General features: G+C 45.0%; 1 protein-coding gene across 2 annotated transcripts in view; it reads left to right on the forward strand.

Moving 5' to 3' along the window:
• Positions 1–920: 920 nt before the first annotated feature.
• LMF1 (lipase maturation factor 1) overlaps positions 921–21,683 on the forward strand; it is a 97,342-nt gene continuing 76,579 nt past the window's right edge. For both annotated transcript variants that reach the window (XM_030872240.2, XM_060285780.2), the window contains exon 1: positions 921–1,113. In XM_030872240.2, coding sequence (XP_030728100.2) covers positions 921–1,113 — 193 coding nt within the window. The remainder of the gene's footprint in view (positions 1,114–21,683) is intronic.

Here is a 21,683-nt window from a genome sequence, read left to right on the forward strand (position 1 = left end):
GTAGAGTTGCTTGTGTCCTCACTGGGGTTATGCTTGGGTCATTGGTCAGTAAGCTCTTCCTTACTCTGAATCCTCAGCCCACCACTCTCCCCTGCGGCTGGAGGTCCAGTCTTGAGGGCCAATAGGAGCGCTGACCGTCTAAGGGGACTTTGCTGTCCTGTGCAGAGATGTTGTGGGGTTGGTGGGGGGTAAAGGGAAAGAAAGCTGGAGCGTCTGAACTTTAGGGCCCAGCCACTGCGTGCACTGTCCCTCACTAGCTGTGTGATCATCACCCCAGCACCCTCCTCAGATAGCAGAGATGGGGAGTTGGGAGGGGACACCTGTGAGGTACCGGTCCACACCACCCGTTCAGGCAGTGGCAGCCTGGAGCCCTGGGGTGAAGCTGCTGCTCTGGCCTTTCCTCTGCAGGAATGCAAGTCTACACACTGCCAGGGCGTGCAGCAGGAGCGCAGTACCCTCCAGGGTCCTTGGCTGCCCACATCTCAGCTGCCCTGGACGCGGAGAAGGCCTGTGGTCTGATACGTGCTTTCCAATAATCTCTTTCACATTGCATTTCTGCTTCTGAAGTGCCATCCGTCCCTCTCCAGTGTGAGGGTCCAGGAGGGGAGGCGCCTAGGTAGGGGAGTGCACTGGGGGCCTCTGCAACTTTGGCTAATTCAATGAATGAATGAGCGAGTGAATGAACGAGTGAGTGGGTCAAGCCCGCTCCAGGTGGGGCGACGAGCCGTTCTCCACGAACCCACCCCGTTACTCTCACGGCTGCAGCGCCCCGAGCGACCTGCGGGGAGCGCGAGCGGTATCGGGCCAAGTCCTCGCTCCCCGCGCATGGGCGTGGCTGGCCGGAGTTGGTCGGACCTCTAAGTGTGGGCGGGGTCTCTCGGCGTGGGCGGGGCATTTTCAGCGCGCGGCGCTCCTCGCGCATGCGCTCCGACGGCCCGGCGATGGCGACGCCGGAGGAGCCCTTGAGGAGGCGGAAGGCCGGGGTCGCGGGCGCGGCGCCTGAATCTTCGCCAGGGCCGGGGCGCGACCCTGCGGGCTGCCCAGCCCGCCTCCGCGCGGGCACCTTCTGGCTGACCAGAATCGTGCTTCTGAAGGCCCTCGCTTTCGTTTACTGTGAGTTCGCGGGGCCAGGCGCCCCAGTGTGGTCCCTCCGCTCGCGCCCTGCCCCCCACCCTCAGGCCCACCCCCAAGCGGGTTCGCGGCCGAGCCTCGGCCCTGCGCCCCCTCCGTCCTGCAGGTCCGGGGGGCCCCCACGCCGACCCCGCGCTGACCAGGAGCTCGTGAGGCGGTGACTCCGCTTTGCCGCCTACAGGTCCCACGAGCTGTGGCCCCGCCGCCTCCCCGCGGCTCCAAAGCTTTGAGGCCTGAGCAGCAGGTGCGGCCTCACCTGCGGGGTTCTGTGCGCGCCAGGTTTGATCAGGCGGAGAACCGCGTGGTCTGCCCCAGTCTCCCTCTCTCCCTCCCCTCGCCCCAGGCCGCCCCCCAGAACACCGCTGGACACCCGACGCCCCCCGTCCGCGCGCGCGGGGAGTGCACACCCCCCCAACCCCGATCCCCACGCCTGGAGGGGCACAAACGCCCTGGGTCGAGCATTGGTGCCTGAAGCCAAACTGGGCTTCTCAGACAAACGTGGCAGTGCGGGGGCCAGTGGGGTTGGGGCACAGCCCCCGGCTGAGATGGCCTGGGGCCAGTGGGCAGTCGCCCTTCTAGAGGGTTCCGGAGGGCGCTGGTACCCGGCGGGCCGGCCGGGATTGCACGCCGCGGGCACCGGCCGTCCCGGCGTCATTTCTGAGTTTTCAGAACATGCGTTCCAAGGGAGTGGAAATGCCACGCTTTGCACAGCGACCGTCATCACACACCGAGCGGGGCGCCGCGGGGACCAGGGCCGGGCGCGCGGTGAGGCTCGGTGTGCGGCGCTGGGGGATTCAGCTTCGACTCTCGTGCGCTCTAAGTTACTATAGAAAATACTTCTTGCCAGTATTGCTTTATTCTCCACGGGATTAGTCATTCTAAACGGTTGAGCTATCACTTAGTAAAAGATGGAGTCAAGACAAAGTTAATCTCCGAGACTTTAACAGACCCTTAAACCGGCGCCATGACAGTAGAAAAACCCCGGTGGCTTAGCTCGCAGAGAGCACAGCTTATAAAAAACTCAGCTTGGCTTTCCAGTGTTAGGGGCTGCCTTTGATCTCCACAGGGATTCTCTGTTCGGTTCAGAAGGAAACCGTTTTGAACCAGTGGGTCAAGAAGATATTTTAAGGCCGGTACTGAGCACAGAATGATTTGCTTTGGCATATGCATTCCCCCCACCCCCATCTTTTCTCGCTATTTGGGGTAGAGTCAGTGCTTTTCAGCTGCACGAAGGAACCAGTTTACCATCTTCAGGGACGAGGGTCCCTGGCTGAGATGGCTCTGGCAAGTAGGCAGTCGCCCTGTATTGATTTCTTTCTGGAGGGTTCCAGATCTCCTGGGGACTGTGAGCTACCTCAGAGTCCCTTAAGTCCCAGGAATTTCCCACAATGCCACAGACTGTCCACAGCTTTCACTTGACGTTGAGTGTTACAGTTGCCCTCATGGACTGCTGACCCCACCAGGAGGCTGAATAATGGACCCCTAGCCTATGCTTCCTTCACCCTCTGCACATCTAACAGAGTTCTTAGTGTCATTAGTCTACCTGTCTGTGCGACTCCCTGGGAGCTCCTTGAAGCCAGGGTCGGTGTTTAATACCTCCGTCCTCTGTCTTCTAGGAGCAGCTCCTGCTCCATAAAATTTCCTTGACGTTTTGCAGCCTTTATCATTGCTCTGTGCCACCACAGGATACTTTTCCAACTGTGTCCTCCCTCCTCCCCAGCTCGGCACCCCAGGCCCTGGGTGTGACACTCAGGTCAGAGACTGCCCACCCGAGAGGCCCCTGGTTCTCTCTGAGTTGTAGTTGTAATTCCTCAGATCTCGTGTCTTGTTTGGGGGTTTATTCTCTCTCTTTACTGGAGCATATCCCAAAACAACATTCCAAGAAAAGATACAGAGAAGGTGAACTTTCTGTGTCCTTCCTTGCACACGTAGAAATTGGCCACTTGCCTGGGTCTGTGGCTCTCAGAGCAGTTTTCCTCAGAACTTTGTGATGTCAAGGGGTCTTTACACAGTCTGACTCCTACTCTTTTGCAGGTGACTAAAGGGAAACACTTTTATTTCTTCTGCTCACATGCTTGTGACACCAGATGTGGGTTTTTTCTCACAGCGAGTAATCGTCTGATTGTCCAGACACCACGTGAGTGTCCTGCAAGTCAGTGCGTTTTGACCCTAACTGCCCAGGGTCCCCACAGGCTGAGAGCTCAGTCCCACGAGACACCCCCCAACACCACAGACGCCAGTGAGAAGTCCAGGCCGTCACCTGTGCTTCTGACCAACCATATGTAAATTGGGGTTCCCACGACCCCCTCCTCGGGTTCCATAACTTGCCAGAACAGCTCACAGAACTCAGGGGAACACTTTGCTTATGTTACTGGTTTATCATAAAGGACATGACTCGGGAACAGCCAGATGGGAGAGATGCCCAGGGAAGGTGTGGGAAGGGGTGCAGAGCCCCCACGCCCTCCCAGGGAGCCACCCTTCCAGCACCTCCCTGAACCCCTCCATTTGGGGTTTGTGTGGAGGCTCCATTACACAGGCAGGACTGATTAAATCCCTGGCTGTTGGAGATCAGCTGCGTCTCCAGCCCCTCCCCGTCCCGTGAGGTTAGAGGTCAGGAGTGGGGCTGAAATTTCCTCTGGCAACCAGCCCCCATCCTCCAAGAATCACCTCATTGGTATAAACCCAGGTAAGGTTGAAAGGGGCTTGTTATGAATAACAGATGCTCCTCTCACCTCATCACTCAGGAAATCCCTGGGGTTTTAGGAGCTTTGTGCCAGGAACCTGGACGAAGACCAAATAAATATTTCTTATGATATGACAATACCACAGGGACCTTTTTTCCTCTCTGGGAGCTTTTCGAGTCTGCTGCCTTGCCATCCTGGCCCGGGTCCTTGTCATGTGATGGCGTGGCTCTGTGAGCTCCCTTCCTCGTTCCTTCGCAGGGCCCAGGTGAGCTCACTCAGACTTAAGACTCCTGCCCTAGTTCTGGACGAGCTTCTCTGGCCCTGCCCAGTCTGCTGACTCCAGGCCCCTGTCTGTTCAGACCCCCCAGTGGGTCCCAGATGTACCCCTTTGGGGACCACCAATGCACTGAGGCTCCCAGCTCAGACCAGAGCCTGAAGCTAAACGAGGATCTGTTGCAGAAGAAGGTGAGCTCCTCCCAGGCCTCGGGAATTGTGCCCTCATATGGGACCCGCCGTGATGGCCAGGACCGTATGAGTAACCATGTGTAGGTGACTGCCGCCATGGTGCTCTCCAAGGAACTGCAAGCACTGGAGCGAATGGAGGACTTTTTGACACATCAGCAAAATTATTTATCTCCCCAGTTTCATATGGTACCTTGGAGTCCCCGGGATAATATATCTTTTAAAATCCTACTTCAAAAAGATCTCACAACTAGTTTCAGCCCAACTCTGATTCCTGGCTTTGCCAGCTTACGGTACTGTCCTTTTGGTTCAGATTTGCTGTGCAGTGTCATGCTTGAGTCTTTCCTTGTTTACTTTACCTGTAGTAGAGTTTATTAGGTCTTTCCTCCCAGCTGCCAGTCACTGTTAGAGCGTCTGAGGTGAACCTAAACTGCACCCTCTAGCAGCGGCAGCTTGTCTCACTCATGGTCAAGAGGTCTCACCTGGGGTCTGGTAGCTTAGCCTTGCGGCCAGTCAGCGCCCAGGCCCAGCACTGGCGCAGCCCAGCAGAACCACACACACCTGCATTTGCTGAACTCTTAGGTGTTCTTTGGAAATTTTGAGGAAGAAAATGGAACCAAAAGAGTACTCGAATCTTGCTTCATTTTCTGTTGTTCTGAGCTTTCAGCGCTTCCAAGATTCATGGGAAGTTAGTTCTTCCCTCCAGGCCCCTTGATTGCTAATGAAATGCTCTGCTTGATTTCACAAGCTTCTCTGTAAAATGCTTCCAGTTTGTTTAAGAAATAAACCTGCCCTACGTCTGAGCTCTCTACAGCACACACCTTTAAAGAAAACCTTTAAAGAAAAAGTACTGGAGGTTATTTTTCTAAGGCCCAGAATGTAGCCACAGTCCATAAAACCACCCATCGGAGAGTGACATTTCGGAGATGATTCTGTTTTAATTTTATAGCACTTTATCTGAAAGGGAGAGAAAACTAAATTTTTTCTTTTTGATATTTTAAAGAAAATATTTGCAGACATCCTTGATAATGCATATTAGGTGACCTGGTAACCTCTCCTAGGTCAGTCTGTGGGTTACCCCACCAGGGAGCAGCTGAGAGTCTCATGCCTGGGCCCTGTCTCCTTCCTTCCTAGAGCTGGTCAGGGGCTGTCTCCTCCTTTCCTAGAGCTGTGGTGGTGGGGGGGTGTCCCCTTCCTTCCTAGAGCTGGGCAGAGGGCTGACTCTTTCCTAGAGCAGAGTGGGGGCTGACTGAGCCTTTCTAAGGTTGGTTGTTTGGTTTAGCTTTGAGATCCTATGATTTTTTGAAAACTTTTTTCTTTATTTAGGCATTTCTATAACAGGAGTGAAAAATGAATAGGTTATTTTCATCTGAAATTTAAATCCATTCTATTATCATTTTTTCCTGTAAGGTAGGAAGTTTCCTATGATGCTTGCCTTAGATTTACTTTTTTTTTTTTAGTTAAGATGGTATGTTTTATGCTTTGTGTATTTTACCACAATTTAAAACTTTAAATTTTTTTAAATTAAAAATTGAAAATATCGTAAATGGATGTTGAACTTTGTCAAAAGTTCTTTCTCCATCTGTTGAGATGATCATATGGTTTTTATTCTTCGATTTGTTAATGTGGCATATCACATTGATTGATTTGCATATATTGAAGAATCCTTGCCTCCCTGGGATGAATCCCACTTGATCAGGGTGTATGATCCTTTTAATGTGTTGTTGGTAGATTTACTTTTTAACTAGTGAGACCAAATTTCGTTTTTCTTTCATGGCATTGGAGTGTGGTTGTGGGGAGGGAGGATGTCCAGCTGTTTTTCATTGCTAATTAGGTCCCCACGTAGTCTGAGTCGGGAGAGACAGGCTCCACCTGGGTGCGTGTGTGTGGATGTGCACACACACGGCCAGGGCTGGGTGGGCACCACTGTGGGGGTGGCCTCCATGTTACCAGGAAAGTCGGTGGCATATGGACTTGGGCAGCTTTTGCCCAGTGATGGAGGCAGCAGGAGGGGTGCGAGGAGAAGACCAGGGGAGCCCTCCCTGCTGACCCTCTGGTGTCCAGTGTTCTGTCTTTATTCCTGACATCCTGGACATCTGCTGTCATGGGGGGGATCAGGTCTCAATTTTCTTCCTGCAGTTACAGTGAGCCGCACGTAGTATTCAAGAAACATTTGCCTTTAAAAACAAAACAAAACTATTAACCAAACTCCAGACCTTATTGGTTTTCCACCAGCACCCCTTCCCATCCGGTGTCCCCGCACTGCGTTAGCCGTCATGGCTCCTCTGTCCCCTCTGGTCTGCAGCAGTCTCTGGACTTCCCTGCCTCTTCATGACCTTGACAGTTTTGAGCATGTCTGGTCATGTGTTTGGTAGAATGTCCCTCAAATTGGGCTTGTCTAATGTCTTCTCATGACTGGACAGGTTGTGGGGAGAATCTCACAGAGGAGAGGCACCCTTCGCATCACGGGTGATACTGACCTGGATCACCTGTTTGGGGTGTGTCTGCCAGGTGTCTCCTCTGTCAAGTTCTCCTTTTTCCGTCCGTCATGGGGTCCAGTCCATGCTCCAGGGACCCCCCGAGGTGGTATCTCCACATGTTATTTGGATATCCTCTGTAATGAATTTATTTGGCAATTGTCATATTTGTTTACACTGTGGGTTGTGGTCCAGCAGTGTTCCTCGTGGTATCAAATTGTCCAGCTCTGGTCAGTGGTGGTTCTTCCCAGTTGTCTCCCGTATCCCTGTGACATGCCTCCATTCTTTATTTTTCGAGAGCTTCCTTACTTTGTGGTACTACAGGATGCTGCAGGCTCCTCTCATTTCCCAGCCCTAAAACCAGCCATTTCTCCAGGAGCCCTCGTTCCTTTTATTTGAGAGTGGTGTTAGGAACCCAGATCTGGGTGCTGTGCTGAGAGTGCCCATTGCTACTGGGGTGTCACTGCTTCCAGACTCTCTTAGCAAACAGAGCTAGGTTACATATGTGGGTGTGCTCACTCACATATGGTCATTTCTCTGCATATCCATTTGAATGTATATTAGGGTAAACATGAATTCTCATTGGCATCTCCGATTCTCATCCAGTATGTGGGGTGTGTGTTGGCCTTCCCTTTTTGCTTATCTGGAACCTCCTTCTCCACTAGTGAGAAATCTTGCCCCACCATCCCCCATGGTTTATTTGCTTAACCCCAATGCACATGCAAAGCAGTCTTAGAATTGTTCGCCTACCCCCAATTAGACTCCGGTGTTTCTATACAGTTACTTTTGTCTTTGTGCTTAGTTTTTACTCAGAACAATTTCCAAAGTTTCTTAGGCCAGCCCTCCCTCTTTCCTTGCATTCAGTGTGGCCGAGTTATACATTTGTGATAGAGTTTGATTCATTTGTCACAGTCTGCATTCTATGCTGGCATCCCCTAACCTCCTGGCTAGGTTGTTTTGATAGTTTATATACATTAAAGTTCGTTTTTTATGATGTACAATTATGGGTTTTGACAAATGCATAGTTATCAGTCACTCTAGTACTGTACCAGAATAGTTACATCTCTTGAAAATTCCCCTGTCCACGTAATCGGCTTCCCCCCGCAGCCCCTGGCATGCTCTGGTATGTGTTCTGCCCCATGGTTTTGTCTTTTCCAGTGTGTCAGATGAATGGAATCCTACAGTGTGTAGCCTTTGGGTCTGGGTTCCTTTACTTAGTAAAATGTACTTGAGATCTTTCCATGCTGTTGAGTGAATCAACATTCCGTTGATATTCTCTCTGAATATCATACCGTTTTATGAACGCACCACAGTTTTTATCCATTCAAGCTCTGAGGGACATCTATGTTGTTTCCAGTTTTAGCAATTATGACCAAAGCTCCTGTAAACAGTTGCATGCAGGCTTTTTTGTAAATGTAAGTTTTCAGTTCACTTGAGTGAACACGTAAGAGTATAATTGCTGGGTCATATGGTAAATCTGTGTTTAACTTTATAAGAAACTGCCAAACTGTCCTCCAGAGTGACCGTACCAGTTTGCCTCCTACGAGCAATGAATGAGAGTTCCTCTTTTTCTGAATCCTCTGGAGCATTCGGTATTTTCAGTTTTTTGGATTTTGGCTGTTACGATAGGTGTGTGGTGATACTGCATTGCGTTGTTTTTTTTTTTTAAGTTTTTTAAAATATTTAATTAATTTATTTTTGACTGCGTTGGGTCTTTGTTGCTGCACGTGGGCTTTCTCTAGTTGCGGTGAGCGGGGGCTACTCTTCATTGCGGTACGCAGGCTTCTCATTGCGGTGGCTTCTCTTGTTGCAGAGCACCATGGGCTCTAGGCACGTGGGCTTCAGTAGTTGTGGCTCGCGGGCTCTAGAGCGCAGGCTCAGTAGTTGGGGCTCCCGGGCTTAGTTGCTCTGCAGCATGTGGGATCTTCCCGGACCAGGGCACTAACCCGTGTCCCCTGCATTGGCAGGCGGATTCTTAACCACAGCACCACAAGGGAAGCCCCTGCATTGTGGTTTTAATTGGCGTTTCCCCACTAACAAATGATATTAAGCATCTTTTCATGTGCTCATTTGCCATCTGTGTATCTTCTTTGTGTGAAGCAGATGACTTTCAGTATCTGTTCAGATCTTTTGCCCTTTAAAAAACTGGGTTGTTTGTTTTCTTGTTGTTGAGTTTTAATGGTACTTTATTCTGGATGCAAGTCCTTTATCAGATATGTGATTTGCAGGTATTTTTCCCAGTCTATGGCTTGTCTTTTCGTTCTCTTAAAAATATCTTTTACAGGGCTTCCCTGGTGGCGCAGTGGTTGGGAGTCCGCCTGCCGATGCAGGGGACTCGGGTTCGTGCCCCGGTCTGGGAAGATCGCACATGCTGCGGAGCGGCTGGGCCCATGAGCCATGGCCGCTGGGCCTGCGCGTCTGAAGCCTGTGCTCCGCAACGGGAGAGGCCACGACAGTGAGAGGCCCACGTAGAGCAAAAAAAAAAAAAAAAAATCTTTTACAGAACAAAAGTTTTTCATTTGATAAAGTAGAATTTATCAGTGTTTTCTTTCATGGGTCATGCTTTGGGTGTTGTATCTAAAAACTCATTGCCAAACACAAGTCACATAGATTTTCTTCTATATTTTATTTTAGAAGTTCCATACTTTTATGTTTTACATTTAGGTCTCTGGTCCTTTTGAATAAATTTTTGTACAAAGTGTGAGTTATGTGTCAAGGTTCATTTTTTTTGCATATGATGTCTAGTTGTTCCAGCACCGCTTGTTGAAAATACTGTCTTTGTCTGTAATTGTCTTTGCACCCTTGTCAGAAATCAGTTGACTGTCTTTGTGTAGGTCTACTTCTGGACTCTCTAGTCTCCCATTGATTTATGTGTCTGTACTTTTGCTAATACCACACTGTCTTGATTACTGTAGCTTTGTAGTAAGTCTTGAAATTGGATAAAATGAGTCCTCGAACTTTGTTCGTCATCGGAATTATTTTGGCTATCCTAGTTCCTTTGCTCTTACATATACATTTTAGAATCAGCTTGTCAATATCTATGGAAAAGCTTACCAGATGTTTTGATTGAGATTGCATTGACTCTATAGATCAAATTGGGGAGAACTGACCTCTTAATAATGCTGGCTCTTCTTCCAGTTCATGAACACAATGAATCTTTCCATTTATTTTGATCTTCTTTGATTTCTCTCATCATGTTTTGTAGTTTCCCATGTACGGATTCTGCATATATTTTGTTAGTTTTTTATCTAGGCACTTTTTTTTTTTTTTTTTGCGGTATGTGGACCTCTCACTGGTGTGGCCTCTCCCACTGCGGAGCACAGGCTCCGGACGCGCAGGCCCAGCAGCCATGGCTCACGGGCCCAGCCACTCCGCGGCATGTGGGATCTTCCCGGACCGGGGCACGAACCCGTGTCCCCTGCATCGGCAGGCAGACTCTCAACCACTGCGCCACCAAGGAAGCCCTAGGCACTTTTTTTGGTGGCTATTGTAATATTTAAACATTCAGCTTACAGTTGTTCATTGCTGATATATAGGAATATAATTGACTTTTGTATATTGGTCTTGTATTCTGTGACCTTCTTAAACTCACTTATTAGTGCCATGAGGGCTTTTTTTTCTTCTTCTTTCTTTTTTGTCGATTCTTTGGGATTTTCTACATAGGCAGTCTATTAATAGAGATAGTTTCATTTCTTCCTTTCTAACCTATATACCTTTATTTCTTATACTTGCTTCATTGCACTAGCTAGGATTTCCTATACAGTGTTGAATATGAGTAATAAGAGAAGAGATAGTCTTGCTTTGTTCCAAATCTTCAGGGAAAAGTATTCAGTCATTAATCTTTAAGTATGATCTTGGCTGTAGGTTTTTCATAGTTACGTTTTATAGACTGATGAAGTACCCTTCTATTCCTAATTTGCTGAAAGTTTTTTTACCATGAATGGATGAATTCTTTCATGTACTTTTTTGTGGGTCTATTGATACTATCTTATGGTTTTCTGATTTAGTTTGTTAGTGTGGTGATTACATTGATTTTTTTAAAAATATTTATTTATTTATTTGTTTGGCTTCCTGGGTCTTAGTTGAGGCACTTGGGATGTTCCTTGCCGCGTGTGGGATATTTAGTTGCGGCATGCAGAATCTTTTAGTTGTGGCACGTGGGATCTTTTAGTTGCGGTGTGCAAGATCTTTACTTGTGGCATGTGAACTCTTAGTTGCGGCATGTGGGATCTAGTTCCCCGACCAGGGACAGAACCCAGGCCCCCTGCATTGGGAGTGCAGAGACTTAGCCATTGGACCACCAGGGGAGTCCCCATGGATAGTTTTTTGTTTGTTTGTTTTGTTTTGTTTTGCGGTACGCGGGCTTCTCATTGTTGTGGCTTCTCCCGTTGCGGAGACAAGGCTCCGGACGCGCAGGCGCAGCGGCCATGGCTCACGGGCCCAACTGCTCCGCGGCATGTGGGATCTTCCAGGACCGGAGCACGAACCCGTGTCCCCTGCATCGGCAGGCGGACTCTCAACCACTGCGCCACCAGGGAAGCCCTTAAGTTATAAATAAAAGTAAAATAAGGTGTATATTATTTTTATTTTTTTTTTACATCTTTATTGGGGTATAATTGCCTTACAATGGTGTGTTAGTTTCTGCTTTATAACAAAGTGAATCAGTTAATACATATACATATGTTCCCATATCTCTGCCCTCTTGTGTCTCCCTCCCTCCCACCCTCCCTATCCCACCCCTCTAGGTGGTCACAAAGCACCGAGCTGATCTCCCTGTGCTATGCGGCTGCTTCCCACTAGCTATCTGTTTTACGCTTGGTAGTGTATATATGTCCATGCCACTCTCTCACTTTGTCACAGCTTACCCTTCCCCCTCCCCGTATCCTTAAGTCCATTCTCTAGTAGGTCTGTGTCTTTATTCCCGTCTTAACCCTAGGTTCTTCATGACATTTTTTTTCTTAGATTCCATATATATGTGTTAGCATACAGTATTTGTCTTTCTCTTTCTGACTTACTTCACTCTGTATGACAGACTCTAGGTCCATCCACCTCACTACAAATAACTCAATTTCATTTCTTTTTATGGCTGAGTAATATTCCATTGTATATATTGCCACATCTTCCTTATCCATTCATCCGATGATGGGCACTTAGGTTGCTTCCATGTCCTGGCTATTGTAAATAGAGCTGCAATGAATATTTTGGTACAGGACTCTTTTTGAATTATGGTTTTCTCAGAGTATATGCCCAGTAGTGGGATTGCTGGGTCATATGGTAGTTTTATTTGTAGTTTTTTAAGGAACCTCCATACTGTTCTCCACGGTGGCTATACCAATTCACATTCCCACCAGCAGTGCAAGAGTGATCGCTTTTCTCCACACCCTCTCCAGCATTTATCGTTTCTAGATTTTCTGATGATGGCCATTCTGACCGGCGTGAGATGATATTTCATTGTAGTTTTGATTTGCATTTCTCTAATGATTAAGGATGTTGAGCATTCTTTCATGTGTTTGTTGGCAATCTGTATATCTTCTTTGGAGAAATGTCTATTTAGGTCTTCGGCCCATTTTTGGATTGGGTTTTTTGTTTTTTTGATATTGAGCTGCATGAGCTAATTGTAAATTTTGGAGATTAACCCTTTCTCAGTTGCTTCATTTGCAAATATTTTCTTCCATTCTGAGGGTTGTCTTTTCATCTTGTTTATGGTTTCCTTTGCTGTGCAAAAGCTTTGACGTTTCATTAGGTCCCATTTGTTTATTTTTGTTTTTATTTCCATTTCTCTAGGAGGTGGGTCAAAAAGGATCTTGCTGTGATTTATGTCATAGAGTGTTCTGCCTATGTTTTCCTCTAAGAGTTTGATCGTCTCTGGCCTTACATTTAGGTCTTTAATCCATTTTGAGCTTATTTTTGTGTATGGTGTTAGGGAGTATTCTAATCTCATACTTTTACATGTACCTGTCCAGTTTTCCCAGCACCACTTATTGAAGAGGCTGTCCTTTCTCCACTGTACATTCCTGCCACCTTTATCAAAGATAAGGTGACCATATGTGCGTGGGTTTATCTCTGGGCTTTCTATCCTGTTCCATTGATCTATATTTCTGTTTTTGTGCCAGTACCATACTGTCTTGATTACTGTAGCTTTGTAGTATAGTCTGAAGTCAGGGAGCCTGATTCCTCCAGCTCCGTTTTTCGTTCTCAATATTGCTTTGGCAATTCGGGGTCTTTTGTGTTTCCATACAAATTGTGAAATTTTTTGTTCTGGTTCTGTGAAAAATGCCAGTGGTAGTTTGTTAGGGATTGCATTGAATCTATAAATTGCTTTGGGTAGTAGAGTCATTTTCACAATGTTGATTCTTCCAATCCAAGAACATGGTATATCTCTCCATCTATTTGTATCATCTTTAATTTCTTTCATCAGTGTCTTATAATTTTCTGCATACAGGTCTTTTGTCTCCTTAGGTAGGTTTATTCCTAGATATTTTATTCTTTTTGTTGCGGTGGTAAATGGGAGTATTTTCTTAATTTCACTTTCAGGTTTTTCATCACTAGTGTATAGGAATGCCAGAGATTTCTGTGCATTAATTTTGTAACCTGCTACTTTACCCAATTCATTGATTAGCTCTAGTAGTTTTCTGGTAGCATCTTTAGGATTCTCTATGTATAGTATCATGTCATCTGCAAACAGTGACAGCTTTACTTCTTCTTTTCTGATTTGGATTCCTTTTATTTCCTTTTCTTCTCAGATTGCTGTGGCTAAAACTTCCGAAACTATGTTGAATAAGAGTGGTGAGAGTGGGCAACCTTGTCTTGTTCCTGATCTTAGTGGAAATGGTGTCAGTTTTTCACCATTGAGGACGATGTTGGCTGGGGGTTTGTCATATATGGCCTTTATTATGTTGAGGAAAGTTCCCTCTACGCCTACTTTCTGCAGGGTTTTTATCATAAATGGGTGTTGAATTTTGTTGAAAGCTTTCTCTGACATCTATTGAGATGATCGTATGGTTTTTCACCTTCAGTTTGTTAATATGGTGTATCACGTTGATTGATTTGTGTATACTGAAGAATCCTTGCGTTCCTGGAATAAACCCCACTTGATCATGGTGTAGGATCCTTTTAATGTGCTGTTGGATTCTGTTTGCTAGTATTTTGTTGAGGATTTTTGCATCTATGTTCATCAGTGATATTGGCCTGTAGTTTTCTTTCTTTGTGACATCCTTGTCTGGTTTTGGTATCAGGGTGATGGTGGCCTCGTAGAATGAGTTTGGGAGAGTTCCTCCCTCTGCTATATTTTGAAAGAGTTTGAGAAGGATAGGTGTTAGCTCTTCTCTAAATGTTTGATAGAATTCGCCTGTGAAGCCATCTGGTCCTGGGCTTTTGTTTGTTGGAAGATTTTTTTTTTTAACATCTTTATTGGGGTATAATTGCTTTACAATGGTGTGTTAGTTTCTGCTTTATAACAAAGTGAATCAGTTATACATATGTTCCCATATCTCTGCCCTCTTGTGTCTCCCTCCCTCCCACCCTCCCTATCCCACCCCTCCAGGCGGTCACAAAGCACCGAGCCGATATCCGTGTGCCATGCGGCTGCTTCCCACTAGCTATCTACCTTACGTTTGTTAGTGTGTATATGTCCATGACTCTTTTTCGCCCTGTCACAGCTCACCCTTCCCCCTCCCCATATCCTCATTCCGTTCTCCAGTAGGTCTGTGTCTTTATTCCTGTCTTACCCTTGGGTTCTTCATGACATTTTTTTTTCTTCTTAAATTCCATATATATGTGTTAGCATACGGTATTTGTCTTTTTCTTTCTGACTTACTTCACTCTGTATGACAGACTCTAGGTCTATCCACCTCATTACAAATAGCTCAATTTCGTTTCTTTTTATGGCTGAGTAATATCCATTGTATATATGTGCCACATCTTCTTTATCCATTCATCCGATGATGGGCACTTAGGTTGTTTCCATCTCTGGGCTATTGTAAATAGAGCTGCAATGAACATTTTGGTACATGACTCTTTTTGGATTTTGGTTTTCTCAGGGTATATGCCCCGTAGTGGGATTGCTGGGTCATGTGGTAGTTCTATTTGTAGTTTTTTAAGGGACCTCCATACTGTTCTCCATAGTGGCTGAACCAATTCACAGTCCCACCAGCAGTGCAAGGGTGTTCCCTTTTCTCCACACCCTCTCCAGCATTTATTGTTTCTAGATTTTTTGATGATGGCCATTCTGACTGGTGTGAGATGATATCTCATTGTAGTTCTGATTTGCATTTCTCTAATGATTAATGATGTTGAGCATCCTTTCATGTGTTTGTTGGCAGTCTGTATATCTTCTTTGGAGAAATGTCTATTTAGATCTTCTGCCCATTTTTGGATTGGGTTGTTTTTTTTTTTGTTATTGAGCTGCGTGAGCTGCTTGTAAATTCTGGAGCTTAATCCTTTGTCAGTTGCTTCATTTGCAAATATTTTCTCCCATTCTGAGGGTTGTCTTTTGGTCTTGTTTATGGTTTCCTTTGCTGTGCAAAAGCTTTGACGTTTCATTAGGTCCCATTTGTTTATTTTTGTTTTTATTTCCATTACTCTAGGAGGTTGGTCAGAAAGGATCTTGCTGTGATTTATGTCATAGAGTGTTCTGCCTATGTTTTCCTCTAAGAGTTTGATAGTTTCTGGCCTTACATTTAGGTCTTTAATCCATTTTGAGCTTATTTTTGTGTATGATGTTAGGGAGTGATCTAATCTCATACTTTTACATGTATCTGTCCAGTTTTCCCAGCACCACTTATTGAAGAGGCTGTCCTTTCTCCACTGTACATTCCTGCCACCTTTATCAAAGATAAGGTGACCATATGTGCGTGGGTTTATCTCTGGGCTTTCTATCCTGTTCCATTGATCTATCTTTCTGTTTTTGTGCCAGTACCATACTGTCTTGATTACTGTCGCTTTGTAGTATAGTCTGAAGTCAGGGAGCCTGATTCCTCCAGCTCCTTTTTTCGTTCTCAAGATTGCTTTGGCTATTCGGGGTCTTTTGTGTTTCCATACAAATTGCGAAATTTTTTGTTCTAGTTCTGTGAAAAATGCCAGTGGTAGTTTGTTAGGGATTGCATTGAATCTATAGATTGCTTTGGGTAGTAGAGTCATTTTCACAATGTTGATTCTTCCAATCCAAGAACATGGTATATCTCTCCATCTATTTGTATCATCTTTAATTTCTTTCATCAGTGTCTTATAATTTTCTGCATACAGGTCTTTTGTCTCCTTAGGTAAGTTTATTCCTAGATATTTTATTTCTTTTGTTGCAATGGTAAATGGGAGTGTTTTCTTGATTTCCATTTCAGATTTTTCATCTTTAGTATATAGGAATGCCAGAGATTTCTGTGCATTAATTTTGTATCCTGCTACTTTACCAAATTCATTGATTAGCTCTAGTAGTTTTCTGGTATCATCTTTAGGATTCTCTATGTATAGTATCATGTCATCTGCAAACAGTGACAGCTTTACTTCTTCTTTTCCGATTTGGATTCCTTTTATTTCCTTTTCTTCTCTGATTGCTGTGGCTAAAACTTCCAAAACTATGTTGAATAAGAGTGGTGAGAGTGGGCAACCTTGTCTTGTTCCTGATCTTAGTGGAAATGGTGTCAGTTTTTCACCATTGAGGATGATGTTGGCTGTGGGCTTGTCATATATGGCCTTTGTTATGTTGGGGTAAGTTCCCTCTGTGCCTACTTTCTGCAGGGTTTTTATCATAAATGGGTGTTGAATTTTGTCAAAAGCTTTCTCTGCATCTATTGAGATGATCATATGGTTTTTCTCCTTCAATTTGTTAATATGGTGTATCACATTGATAGATTGCGTATATTGAAGAATCCTTGCATTCCTGGAATAAACCCCACTTGATCATGGTGTATGATCCTTTTAATGTGCTGTTGGATTCTGTTTGCTAGTATTTTGTTGAGGATTTTTGCATCTGTGTTCATCTGTGATATTGGCCTGTAGTTTTCTTTCTTTGTGACATCCTTGTCTGGTTTTGGTATCAAGGTGATGGTGGCCTCGTAGAAGGAATTTGGGAGAGTTCCTCCCTCTGCTATATTTTGGAAGAGTTTGAGAAGGATAGGTGTTAGCTCTTCTCTAAATGTTTGATAGAATTCGCCTGTGAAGCCATCTGGTCCTGGGCTTTTGTTAGTTGGAAGATTTTTAATCACAGTTTCAATTTCAGTGCTTGTGATTGGTCTGTTCATATTTTCTATTTCTTCCTGATTCAGTCTTGGCAGGCTGTGCATTTCTAAGAATTTGTCCATTTCTTCCAGGTTGTCCATTTAATTGGCTTAGAGTTGCTTGTAGTAATCTCTCATGATCTTTTGTATTTCTGCATTATCAGTTGTTACTTCTCCCTTTTCATTTTTAAGTCTATTGATTTGAGTCTTCTCCCTTTTTTTCTTGATGAGTCTGGCTAATGGTTTATCAATTTTGTTTATCTTCTCAAAGAACCAGCTTTTAATTTTATTGATCTTTGCTATCATTTCTTTCATTTCTTTTTCATTTATTTCTGATCTGATCTTTATGATTTCTTTCCTTCTCCTAACTTCCGGGTTTTTTGTTCTTTCTCTAATTGCTTTAGGTGCAAGGTTAGGTTGTTTATTCGAGATGTTTCCTGTTGCTTAAGGTAGGATTGTATTGCTATAAACTTCCCTCTTAGAACTGCTTTTGCTGCATCCCATAGGTTTTGGGTCATCCTGTCGCCATTGTCATTTGTTTCTAGGTATTTTTTGATTTCCTCTTTGATTTCTTCAGTGATCATTTCGTTATTAAGTAGTGTATTGTTTAGCCTCCATGTGTTTGTATTTTTTACAGATCTTTTCCTGTAATTGATATCTAGTCTCATAGCATTGTGGTCGGAAAAGATACTTGATACAATTTCAGTTTTCTTAAATTTACCAAGGCTTGTTTTGTGACCCAAGATATGATCTGTCCTGGAGAATGTTCCATGAGCACTTGAGAAAAATGTGTATTCTGTTGTTTTTGGATGGAATGTCCTATAAATATCAATTAAGTCCATCTTGTTTAATGTATCATTTAAAGCTTGTGTTTCCTTATTTATTTTCATTTTGGATGATCTGTCCATTGGTGAAAGTGAGGTGTTAAAGTCTCCTACTATGAATGTGTTACTGTCGATTTCCTCTTTTATGGCTGTTAGTATTTGCCTTATGTATTGAGGTGCTCCTATGTTGGGTGCATAAATATTTACAATTGTTATATCTTCTTCTTGGATCGATCCCTTGATCATTATGTAGTGTCCTTCTTTGTCTCTTCTAATAGTCTTTATTTTAAAGTCTATTTTGTCTGATATGAGAATTGCTACTCCAGCTTTCTTTTGGTTTCCATTTGCATGGAATATCTTTTTCCATCCCCTCACTTTCAGTCTGTATGTGTCCCTAGGTCTGAACTGGGACTCTTGTAAACAGCATATATATGGGTCTTGTTTTTGTATCCATTCAGCCAGTCTGTGTCTTTTGGTGGGGGCATTTAATCCATTTACATTTAAGGTAATTATCGATATGTATGTTCCTATTCCCATTTTCTTAATTGTTTTGGGTTTGTTATTGTAGGTCTTTTCCTTCTCTTGTGTTTCTTGCCTAGAGAAGATCCTTTAGCATTTGTTGTAAAGCTGGTTTGGTGGTGCTGAACTCTCTCAGCTTTTGCTTGTCTGTAAAGGTTTTAATTTCTCCATCAAATCTGAATGAGATCCTTGCTGGGTAGAGTAATCTTGGTTGTAGGTTTTTCTCCTTCATCACTTTAAATATGACCTCCCACTCCCTTCTGGGTTGCAGAGTTTCTGCTGAAAGATCAGCTGTTAACCTTATGGGGATTCCCTTGTGTGTTATTTGTTGTTTTTCCCTTGCTGCTTTTAATATGTTTTCTTTGTATTTAATTTTTGACAGTTTGATTAGTATGTGTCTTGGCGTGTTTCTCCTTGGATTTATCCTGTATGGGACTTTCTGTGCTTCCTGGACTTGATTAACTATTTCCTTTCCCAATTTAGGGAAGTTTTCAACTATAATCTCTTCAAATATTTTCTCAGTCCCTTTCTTTTTCTCTTTTTCTTCTGGGACCCCCTATAATTCAAATGTTGGTGTGTTTAATGTTGTCCCAGAGGTCTCTGGGACTGTCCTCAGTTCTTTTCATTCTTTTTTCTTTATTCTGCTCTGCAGTAGTTATTTCCACTATTTTATCTTCCAGGTCACTTATCCGTTCTTCTGCCTCAGTTATTCTGCTATTGATCCCTTCTAGAGTATTTCTAATTTCAGTTATTGTGTTGTTCATCGTTGCTTGTTTCCTCTTTAGTTCTTCTAGGTCCTTGTTCAATGTTTCTTGCATTTTCTCTATTCTATTTCCAAGATTTTGGATCATCTTTACTATCATTATTCTGAATTCTTTTTTAGGTAGACTGCCTATTTCCTCTTCATTTGTTAGGTCTGGTGGGTTTTTATCTTGCTCCTTCATCTGCTGTGTGTTTTTCTGTCTTCTCATTTTGCTTATCTTACTGTGTTTGGGGTCTCCTTTTTCCAGGCTGCAGGTTCGTAGTTCCCGTTGTTTTTGGTGTCTGTCCCCAGTGACTAAAGTTGGTTCAGTGGGTTGTGTAGGCTTCCTGGTGGAGGGGACTAGTGCCTGTGTTCTGGTGGATGAGGCTGGATCTTGTCTTTCTGGTGGGCAGGTCCACGTCTGGTGGTGTGTTTTGGGGTGTCTGTGGACTTATTATGATTTTAGGCAGCCTCTCTGCTAATGGGTGGGGTTGTGTTCCTGTCTTGCTAGTTGTTTGTCATAGGGTGTCCAGCACTGTAGCTTGCTGGTCGTTGAGTGAAGCTGGGCGTTGGTGTTGAGATGGAGATCTCTGGGAGATTTTTGCCATTTGATATTGCTGGGAGGTCTCTTGTGGACCAGTGTCCTGAAGTTGGCTCTCCCACCTCAGAGGCACAGCACTGACTCCTGGCTGCAGCACCAAGAGCCTTTCATCCACACGGCTCAGAATAGAAGGGAGAAAAAGTAGAAAGAAAGAGAGAGAGAGAGAGGGAGGGAGGGAGGGTGAGAGAGAGAGAGAGAGAAAGAAAGGAAAGAAGATAAAATGAAGTAAGATAAAATAAAGTTATTAAAATAAAAAATAATTATTAAGCGAAAAAAATTTTTTTAAGTAAAAAAAAAAAGAAAGGATGGACAGAACCCTAGGACAAATGGTGAAAGGAAAACTATACAGACAAAATCTCACACAGAAGCATACACGTACACACTCACAAAAAGAGAAAAAAGGGAAAAAATAATAAATCTTGCTCTCAAAGTTCACCTCCTCAATTTTGGATGATTTGTTGTCTATTTAGGTATTCCACCGATGCAGGGTACATCAAGTTGCTTGTGGAGCTTTAATCCGCTGCTCCTGAGGCTGCTGGAGAAATTTCCCTTTCTCTTCTTTGTTCGCACGGCTCCTGGGGCTCAGCTTTGGATTTGGCCTCGCCTCTGCGTGTATGTCGCCAGAGGGCGTCTGTTCTTCGCTCAGACAGGACGGGATTAAAGGAGCTGCTGATTCCGGAGCCTTGGCTCACTCAGGCTCGGGGGAGGGAGGGGCATGGAGTGCGGGACGAGCCTGCGGCGGCATAGGCCAGCAGGACGTTGCACCAGCCTGAGGCGTGCCGTATGTTCTCCTGGGGAAGTTGTCCCTGGATCCCGGCACCCTGGCAGCGGCGGGCTGCACAGGCTCCCCGGAAGGGAGGTGTGGATAGTGACCTGTGCTCACACACAGGCTTCTTGGTGGCGGCAGCAGCAGCCTTAGCGTCTCATGACCGTCTCTGGGGTCCGCACTGTTAGCCGCGGCTCGCGCCCGTCTCTGGAGCTCCTTTAAGCAGCGCTCTTAATCCCCTCTCCTCGCGCGCCAGGAAACAAAGAGGGAAGAAAAAGTCTCTTCCCTCTTCGGCAGGTCCAGACTTTTCCCCGGACTCCCTCCCGGCTAGCGGTGGTGCACTAACCCCTTCAGGCTCTGTTCACGCCGACAGTCCTCTCCCTGCCATCCCCTCAGCTCCCAGCCCCTGCCCGCCCCGGCGGGTGAGCAGACAAGCCTCTCGGGCTGGTGAGTGCCAGTCGGCACTGATCCTTTGTGCGGGAATCTCTCCGCTTTGCCCTCTGCACCCCTGTTGCTGTGCTCTCCTCCGCGGCTCCGAAGCTTCCCCCCTCCGCCACCCACAGTCTCCGCCCGCAAAGGGGCTTCCTAGTGTGTGGAAACCTTTCCTCCTTCCCACTGGTGCAGGTCCCATCCCTATTCTTTTGTTTCTGTTTATTCTTTTTTCTTTTGCCCTACCCAGGTACTTGGGGGGTTTCTTGCCTTTTGGGAGGTCTGAGGTCTTCTGCCAGCGTTCAGTGGGTGTTCTGTAGGAGTTGTTCCACGTGTAGATGTATTTCTGATGTATCTGTGGGGAGGAAGGTGATCTCCGCCCATGGATAGTTTTTTGAGGGTTGAACCAGCCTTGCATTTCTGAGATGAAGTTGGCTGGTTGTGATGTATTATCTTTATTTCTTCTTTTGTGAGTTTTGGTAGTTTGCGTCCTTCAACTAATTCTCCTATTTCATCTAAGTTGTCAAACTCAAGATCTTAGAGAGATGTGTAGTATTCCTGTATTATCTTTTTACACCTGTGGGATCTGTAGCAGTGTTCTGTTTTGATCCCTGATATTGGTGTCTTCTTTCCTTGGTTAATCTGACTAGAGTTCTAACAGTTACATTGATTTTATCGAAGAACCAACTTTTGGTTTTATTGATTTTCTCTGTGTTTTTCCCTGTTCTCAATTTCATTGATTTCACCTCTTTTTAAAAATGTCTTTTGTGATGCTTGTTTTATATATAATTTACTCTTTTTTCTGATTTCTTAAAGTAGAAGTTTAGATTTGAGGCC

Source organism: Globicephala melas, chromosome 15 (assembly GCF_963455315.2).
Source record: "Globicephala melas chromosome 15, mGloMel1.2, whole genome shotgun sequence".
Taxonomy (NCBI): Eukaryota; Metazoa; Chordata; class Mammalia; order Artiodactyla; family Delphinidae; genus Globicephala; species Globicephala melas.